The sequence below is a fragment of the Trichechus manatus genome, unplaced genomic scaffold (genome assembly GCF_000243295.1).
Source record: "Trichechus manatus latirostris isolate Lorelei unplaced genomic scaffold, TriManLat1.0 scaffold00076, whole genome shotgun sequence".
In the NCBI taxonomy this organism is placed as follows: Eukaryota; Metazoa; Chordata; class Mammalia; order Sirenia; family Trichechidae; genus Trichechus; species Trichechus manatus.
The window spans coordinates 11,590,013-11,599,225 of record NW_004444012.1 but is presented as its reverse complement, the minus strand read 5'-3'; the positions used below and the strand labels follow the sequence as shown (position 1 = coordinate 11,599,225).

The window sequence follows — 9,213 nt, the reverse complement described above, 5'->3', positions numbered from 1 at the left end:
TATGTTCTGAAATAGTTTTAGTAGTACTGGTACAAGCTCTTCTCTGAATGTTTGGTAGAATTCTCCAGTGAAGCCATCTGGGCCAGGGCTTTTTTTTGTTGGGAATTTTTTTTATTACCTTTTCAATCTCTTCTCTTACTATGGGTCTGTTCAGATTTGCAACATCACTTTGTGAAAGTATGGGTAGGCAGTGTGTTTCTAGAAATTTATCCATTTCCTCTAGGTTTTCAAATTTGTTGGATTATAGTTTTTCATAATACTCTGTTATAATCCTTTTTATTTCTGTTGGGTCTGTTGTAATGTCCCCCATTTCACTTCTTATTTGGGTTATTTGCGTCCTCTCCTGTTTTTCTTCTGGGCCAGCCTGACTTTTATATTGTGAAAGAACTTCATGATAAAGCCAATGAATTAAAATCCCTCATCCCACTAGCTTTTGTATACATATTCAATAAAAATGGACTATAAAACTGTTTACAGCAACATTTTTTTTTTACTGATTATCATCAAGACCACTTTGGTGTCATTACATTTTATTCTACAACATTTTTAGTGGTGGCAAAATACCCACATTTTATGAATCGACTATATATTTTTCTTAATGATCTCTTAATTTTGGATATTTAGACTATGCAATTTTATTACTATACAGTACTATGATGAATATTATTATAACTATGTCTTTGAATATATTCATGATTTTTTTAAGAAAAAAGTAATTTTCTTTCATATATAAATTAAGGGATAAAAAGATTAAAGTTTATTTTATAGGTCAATAATTCAGACAGGCTTTGGAAACTCTCCTAGGTTTCCAACCTGAGTTCTGAAGTTTTCTGGCCCTAAAGGAACCCAGGCTGACCTTATTTCAAGAGTCTAGGGATATGCAATTTCTGTATGGGTGGGTGGGGTAGAGGACACAAGGATCTTCAATAAGAACTTCAAAAACCTAAAGGGCTTCTCTTTATCCTCCCTAAAAGACAGACAGATAGAATACTCATCAGAAAGTCTTAGTAACTGAAAGTAGAAGTGTCATCACCTTATCTTCCTCTGATCCCAGGAAAAAATATGCATTCCAAGAAACAAAGTAATTCAAGCATACCTTGATATCTAATAAACTTTTTTTCCCTTACCATTTAGAATTGAACTAAGTTCATCCCTCATCTTCAGCTGAAGTGGCTCTGGTATGTGTGAGCTTAGGTAAGCCTGTGCCAGCGGTCCGCTGTGGAGGGCTGGGGTTACAGAGACCCTCAGTTAACAATGCTGCCACTACTGGAGGCCCTTCTGTGATCAGGAGAAAGTCAGCACTGGGGTAGAAATCCTGGCAGCTTCCACAGAGAAAAACTAAAGTGACAAAGTTCGTTTTAATGGAAACTGCCGAGTTTCTGTCTTTCCCATCCCTTGACCAGCTATTCTCTCCTTTCAGTCCTAAACTGGAGGAATGACTTCAGTCCCTTTTAAGTACTGATGGGACAATCATGAGAAGGGCAAAGCCAGACCTCAGCAGCTGGCTCTGTCACAGGAGTCCCCAGAGTGCATGACCCTGACTGCTGGGATTCACAAACGCACTTGGCAGCAATCTGTTTTTCCCACATTATTTAGACTAAAACAAACAAACAAAACCCAAGCCCACTGCTGTCGAGTCGATTCTGACTCATAGCAACACTACAGGACAGGACAGAACAGGGTTTCCAAGGAGTGGCTGGTGGATTCAAACTGCGGAACTTTTGGTTAGCAGCCAAGCTCTTAACCACTTTGCCACCAGGGCTCCTATTTAGACTAGTGATTGTAAAATTTGTCCTGCTGAGAAACTACTTTGATTTACCTGAAGTTTTATGATCATTAATGGGAGACAGTGCTAAAAAAAAAAAAAAAAAAGTAATTTACAAGTGGAATGGGAGGTCTGTTAGCGGCAAGGCCGTTCAGCAGGCAGCCTGGAGGTAAGCTATGAAGAGCTCAATGCCTGCAGTTTCATACATATTTATTTAGCACCGGGAGCCCAGGTACTTGGCTGCTTATGCTTCAAAGGGAGTGGTGGATGATTTACTAAGTTGGATGTGGCAGGAAGATCTTGTTGCAACACGTAACTTGAGAGCAGTTCACCTCATTACAGCTTAAAAATGTAACACTCTGGGCTTCAGATGATTCCACTTCTGCCTTAGTTCAGATCTGGTACTGTCTGAAGCAAAGATATAGTTGATAGATTCATAAGACAGATCCCACACCTGAGACTGGGTCAAATTAAATGTTTCCGCTGCAAGCTGGTACTCTTGAGAAAGGTGTGTTGCAAAAACACCCTTATCATCAGTCTGTCAACATAAAAGAAATTTTCAAAATGAACAAGGAAATTATTTTTTAAAACACCACCTTTTTGTTTAGGGCCTACTTTCCTATTTAGCATGCTTCTTCTAAGAGTCTACACCAAGCCAAACCAAATCAGACTGGCTGCCATCAAGTTAATTCCAACTCACAGTGATCCAATAGGACAGAGCAGAACTGCCCCATAGGGTTTCCAAGGAGTGGCTGGTGGATTCAAACTGCTGACCTTTTTGGTTAGCAGCTAAGCTCTTAACCACTGTGCCACCAGGGCTCCAGAATCTACACAGGGGCCTCTAAGTGCCCCTGTGCATATCTCTACTACACAGACTTGTTTATACGTTTGGGAGGGAAAAAAAAAAAAACCAGAGCAGTGGTTCTCAACACTGGATGCATACTGAAATCACCCAGGGAGCTTTTAAAAAACATCACCACTCAGGATCAACCGAGATCAAATAAAGCAGAATCACAAGGGTGGGTGCTGGGCACCAGTATTTTTTTTTTAAGTTCCCCCAGGTACCATCCTGGACCTCTTCCTGTAGCACCAAACCAGTCACCCTAGCCCCCTGCAGCCTCTCCCGCCCCAGACCCCTCCTCCCTCTACTTAAGCATTCCCCTCTGGCAAAAAGAAGTCAGCTAGGGAGTGAACATGTGACCTACCGCAACTCTGGGACTACAGAGAAGCAAAACAGTGCACACAGATGCCTTACACAGATCACTGAAGGATGGGCGATGCTGTACCAGAATCCAAAATGATGCTGGTCATAAGACGGGACCATCTGGCTTTTGATATTTGAGGTAAGACAGAGTTCTAGATCAAAGGGGAAAAAAAGCCTCTTGTTAAAAGCAGACAAGAGAATTCATTCCAAGTTCACCAACAGATACATAAGAAATCTTTCCAAACTACAGTAATTTGCAGTAGTTCATTCTTTTACAAAATTGACTTGTTTTTAACCTGTCCAACTCTGTGACATTGATTACATTCAAGTTGTGCAACCATTCTCACCCTCCTTTACCAAGTTGTTCCTCTTCCATTAACATAAACTCACCACCCCTAAGGTTCCTATCTAATCTCTCGAGTGCTGTTGTCAATCTAATCCCACCACACCAAATAATATTACTATGCAAGGGTTTCCACAGAACAGCCTCCTGACCTATCTCCCAGCTTCCACTTTTCCCCCCTTCCCATTACTACACAGCAGCCAAAATGACTGCTATTATATCAGCCTGTTTCATTTTCTTCACAGGACTTAGTGATATTATTTTCTTATGTATTTGCTTATTGTCCATCTGCCTTCCACTGGAAGGTAAGTTCCTTGAGAAAAAGCCACGTGTTTTGTGTTTCCTGCCTACTTCAGCAACTAAAACGGTGACTGCAGCAGAATACGTTCTTCTAAACATTTGTTGTTACATAAAAACAGCTTCAAGTATATAAATGTAGACAAACAAGTGTGTAATGACCAACAGACATGTAAAAATACACCTGGACTTTCCATAATTCTTAATTTTTAAATAAATATTACATATTTTCATAACACATGTTAATTAGGTTAACACCATTTCAAAATACTTAAAAAAAAAAAACTGCTGTTGAGTCGATTCCTACACATAGTGACCCTATAGGGTTTCCAAGGCTGTAAATCTTTATGGAAGCAGACTGCCACGTTTTCTCCCACGGAGCAGGTGATGGGTTCAAAGCGCCAACCTTATGGTTAGCAGCTGAGCGCTTTGAGCCTTATTCCTTCAATAAATGTTAACTGAGTGTGAGGTACTGCCTTAAGCACTGAGGAATGTAGCAGTGGACAAGAAAGACAAGGTCCCTTTCCTCATGGAGCTTCTGTTCTAACGGGAACTAACTACTTTCTGTTACTTAAATGAGGCTCAGAAAGCACATACACCCTGCATCTTTTATGTTCTAAAGGATATTTGTTTTTTCAGTACACTACTTCTCTACATAAGGGTTGTAACCTGGTGGATAGGGAGGCAGAGGCTGTCTGGAGACCCGGAACAAAGCCTCACCCAGTGGTATCCGATGTTGCCTAACAAAGTCCACCAGATGCAAGGATCCTCCCTCAGAGGAGTTAAGAAACGTCCCATGCCCGATTCTGTCAGGAAGCAGATCCAGGAGCATTTGTGTTTCTTTTTTTTGGTTTGGAATCTAAAAAAAAAAAAAAAATAAGGACAGAGGATCAAGGATCTCTTTCAATGGTCCTTTAAGCATTTTTTCTATAGCCAGGTACTCTGTCCTGCTAAGCAGCCACTTCTGAGCGTCCATCCTTACACCTTCCCAGCTTTCTTCTTCACGTTTTACCTTCTCATTCATTCCCCAGTAGTCTTCTAGGTTCATTTCAATGACAGTAATAATAATTCTAGATTCAATAACAACCCTTAATAAGAACCTGCTCTCTGCCTTTTCACACAAACTCTCACTGATGTCCCAGAAGACAGGCAACGGAACTGAGGTGAAGGCCTTGAAGGATGAGCATGTTCTGCTACTGCACACAGAGACCAGGAGCCACAGAGACACACACTGTTCATTGTACCAACCAAGGGCTTCCATCAGGATCAGTGAGGTCAGCTAGAGGGTGAGAATCTGCTACAACCAGAGTGTGGAAACACAGATCCTACAATTGTTAAGCTCTGCCACTGGATTACTGACCGTGAATCGAACCCCTCGGCCTTCAGACATGAAAAACACAAGTACTGGCAAGAAGTTCCAATTTTTTTCTTTACCTTTAAATCATGATACTATTCAACCTTTATATGTTACCCCATTTAATACTCACAATAACCCCGTGAAATAAGTAGAATAAGTATTATTACCTGCATTTAACGAAGAGGCAAAACCGAGAAAGTAAATCCATCTGTAAAATGAGGAAAGAGGGGTAGAACCCCTTTTTTTGCCTCATTAGCATGAGCATAAGAGAAACTGACTGTCCTCCAGTCTTTATCTGTACATTATCTGTCCTGCGCTCATGCTGCTGAGGAGCGGGGGGCTGGAGCATGAAGGCCCCTGCTGAGCCCCACAAAATGACGACTAGGATGAGCCATTTCCTTCTTGCTACTGTATGGGATGCATTCAGGTCCCTTCCACTGTGAGGACATGTGAGATGAACTGCTGCCTCTCTCGGGGTCAGCTTGCCAGTGACGGGGCTGGTGATGGAAATTCTAGCAAGATTTCGTCAAGCTGTTCTTATTCACAGCTGGACTGTGAGTCAACAGCCACCCCCAGCAACCATATGAAGATAAAAACAGCACCACTAGGGACTAAAACAAGTCATGCCTTTATCATTTTAATTTACATTAAAGCTATTTCTACTTTCCCCTTTTAAAAATGTTTTTCTAAGCTAGGTTTATTTTTAGTCATTTAAAAATAACACTATCATTTTCCACTGTAATTTGCCCTCTCCAGCCTAAGAAAATATTATTTACCTCTGAGAGATGCAATGCCAACTTCAGACCTGCTTTTTTAGCTTCCAAAAGAGGTTCCAAGAAGTCTTTGGCTTGTCCTACCTTGAAGATAACAGTTAAAATGCATGAGAATTCTAAACAAACTAAGGAATTGCATACTCCGCCCTAACGAACAAAGGAATAAAATAATGGCAGACTGATTCGCTTACACATTTACTAAAACGTTTACGAAGCACCTACAATGTTCTGCACGCTCCGAGGAACACAAAGCTGGCACAATTCCTGCCTTCGGAATCGTAAGCCAAGTGTCAGTGAAGTCAGTCAGCTAAGCTAGATACAGCAGTCACAAAATTTTATTTCTGGAAGGAAATCAAGATACCTAGTCCTATCGTGTCATTTTTATGAAGAAACAAGGCCCAGAAAAATGAGACGATGTGCCCAAATCTACAGAAGTCGAAGACGAAAATCCACAGTCAGGAGAGAGCCAGGACAAGAGCACGAGTGTCCTGACTCCAGTCGGGTCTCCACCCGCCCATCTCTGCAGCGTGAAAGGTGGGGAAGCGGTTCACAAATGGCCTGCCCCGACATGCCTAAGCAGGAGAACTCACCTGTTTCAAGAACTCTGGTGATTATTAAAGTTTTCACCAAATGGATGAATGAAAATAAGAGCAGAAGAGTCCAAGTTTAGTCCAAGTCGTAAGAATTAGTTTCATGGCATTCTCCAATCCAGTGGTTTTCAACCAGGAAGCGATTTTGCCCCCTACCCCCACCCCAGGGGACATTCGGTAATGTCTGGAGACATTTCTGGTTGTCACAACAGGGAGCTACCGACATCTAGTGGGTACAGGCCAGGGATGCTGCTCAACACTGTACAGAACAGCCCCACAACAAAGAATTATCTGGCCCAAAATATGAACAGTGCCACATTTGAGACACTCTGCTTTAATCCGAAGCACTAGACCACCCTTCTCACCCGGGAGTTCCATGAGGTAAGTAAGTCCTAATGCCCTAAGACATCCATTGTGTGTAATGAGCTAACTTCTCTCCCGTGCATGCAGAATGGGACTAGCTGTGTACTACCTTTAGAAGAATGGAGAAATGGCCACGCAAAGCTGTTGTTTTCAAAAGGGGGCCTGATTCTCTCTCAGAACTTGGGTTAAGAACAGCTGCTGTAGACATTCTGGTCCTCCAGGGCATAACAGGGCTCCATTCACACAGAGTGCACTGCATCCTCTGGAGGAGACAGGATGCTCCAAGCTAATCCTTATCCCACTGATTCTACCTTTCAGAAATAAAATATATTTAGAAAAAATAACTTACTGTAGGGTCTCCACTGAGGTCAATGCCAAGGACTGTCTCCTCAGTAGAAAGGAAGAATTCTTCAGCAAGTTTAACAGTCTTCCTGGCTGCTGAAGGCCCACCTCTTCTGTCAATTGCTATCAAATACCTTTAATACGGAAAATACACAGTAGAAGACAAAGAGGCAAAGAGGCACGGCAGACTACATGGAATACATCTTTCTAGAGAAAGTACAGCCTGACTGAAGTCTAGACATGGATTTTACTTTGCCAGAAGGAATAGTACACAAATTCCTAAAGCAGCAGCAGATAAACCCATTGCCATCCAGTCGGTTCTGAGTCATAGCAACCCTACAGGACAGAGTAGAACTGCCCCACAGGGTTTCCAAGGAACAGCTGGTGGATTCGAACTACCAACCTTTTGGTTAGCGGCCAAATGCTTATCCACTGCACCACTAGGGCTCCAAGCATCAAATGTCTAGTCAGTATTCAAATTTCCAATTGTCTCATTTTTGTGGTGGTTGTGTATTTATTTCGCTTTTACAGTTTGCTTGATTCAAGATCCAAATAAGATCCACAAGTTGTGTTGTTCAGTGTGTCTCTTAAGTCTCTTTTAATCTACAGCCTTCCTCCCTCTTTTCTTGCTATTTATTTGTTGAAGAAATAAATTCAGACCTGCATTCTCAACTTTAGATAAACAACAGGGTTTTGCCTATTTTTTCTAATGGAAGATAGAAATCGCTTATGGGCTGATTTATAAAAATCTGTTACACTTGTGAGCCAAACAGTAAAATTTCACATTCTAATTATTTAAATGGTTAAGTACAAAGAATATTAGTACAATGTTTCTTACCTAACATCAATATCTAAGTTTTCTTGTTTGGACTGTTTTATACCCTCAAGTATAGATTCCACGTAAGTCTTTTCAGTCATTCCTGAAAAGGAGGCATAGAAGATGTATGTAAGGAGATCATCAACTGTTTCATCCTTCAACATTAGCATCCCTATATGAACAACTACATTTTTACTTTATGTTGTGATAAGGGCATGCTTAAAGATGAGTTATGCTACATTTGATTAAATGTTAATAAATTTCAAAGAAAATGAAGTACTAGAAAAATGAAATGAAAATATATATATACACCAAAAAAAAAAAAAAAAGTTATATTTTCTCTAATAGCGAGATACTTTTTGCTGGACCAGAAGATAAATCCTATCTTAGGTTCCTTCCTTCTCAATCCTGCTCAGACTCAGTGTTTCTCTTCTAGGGCACCAGAGATGTTCTTCTGAGCTTGGTGCTCAGGTCCTCCTCTTCTGGGAGGCTCTGTCTCCAGAACCTCTAAAATACCCTCTTCCTTCTGAATATAAAATGCTTACTTTTGATGGAAAATCGCTAGTAAAACACTGAACATTATAGGGAAGAAAAATAACTGTAATCCCACTACCCAGAGATAACCACTGTCTTTGTTTTTCTAAGTAGTATGTGCGTATGGAGCCCTGGTGGCACAGTTGTAAAGAGCTTGGCCACTAACCAAAAGGTCGGAAGTTTGAATCCACCAGCCACTCCTTGGAAACCCTATGGGCAATTCTACTCTGTCCTATAGGGTCGCTATGAGTTGGAACTGACTCGACAGCAAAGGGTTTGGTTTGGTTTATACGCATATACGTAAAAACATTTTAAACATGTGATGCTGTTGAGAACATCTGTGCCCTCTTCAGCCATTTAGCACTGTATTCTGAGCATTTCCCTGTGTCACTGAAGTGTCTTTGCAAGTATTTTTGATGGTCGCATAATATTCCGTTAACTTTTATTTAACCATTCCCCTGTTGTCGCATATTTAGGTTAACATCCTCCTTTTGAATCTCTGTTCCTAAAAAGAGCAAACTAGCTCTATTAACTGGCAGGTTTCTTCTGTCTTTTCCTTCACTACCTTCACCAGTATACCCTGGAACCGATTCTACAGTTTAAAAATGAGAGATGAGGATCTTCTCCTCGTCCTCATTTCAACACTTACTTTACGATAAGTAGTTTCAAAATTTTTACCCCCTGAATGTTCATTAGGCTACACGTCAAGGTGCCAGATGACCTAATACGGCTTCTTCAGGTCACAGTCAAGGTGCTAAGAGTGACCCATGACACTAATAGTATCTCCTGATGCTGCTCTCATGGAAGGAGGGTCCTGGAAATTTCTCC

The 9,213-nt window shown here is 41.0% G+C and overlaps 1 protein-coding gene across 3 annotated transcripts in view; it reads right to left on the bottom strand.

The window, feature by feature from the left end:
- Nucleotides 1-1,884: 1,884 nt before the first annotated feature.
- The window catches only part of ADAL (adenosine deaminase like), a 16,395-nt gene continuing 9,066 nt past the window's right edge, over nucleotides 1,885-9,213 (bottom strand). For all 3 annotated transcript variants that reach the window (XM_004380682.2, XM_023735207.1, XM_023735206.1), the window contains 6 exons: nucleotides 7,873-7,954; nucleotides 7,042-7,168; nucleotides 5,743-5,823; nucleotides 4,330-4,468; nucleotides 3,021-3,121; nucleotides 1,885-2,303 (listed from right to left, as the gene is read on the bottom strand). In XM_004380682.2, the coding sequence (XP_004380739.1) occupies nucleotides 2,109-2,303; nucleotides 3,021-3,121; nucleotides 4,330-4,468; nucleotides 5,743-5,823; nucleotides 7,042-7,168; nucleotides 7,873-7,954 (725 nt within the window). In that variant the 3' untranslated portion in view covers nucleotides 1,885-2,108. The remainder of the gene's footprint in view (nucleotides 2,304-3,020; nucleotides 3,122-4,329; nucleotides 4,469-5,742; nucleotides 5,824-7,041; nucleotides 7,169-7,872; nucleotides 7,955-9,213) is intronic.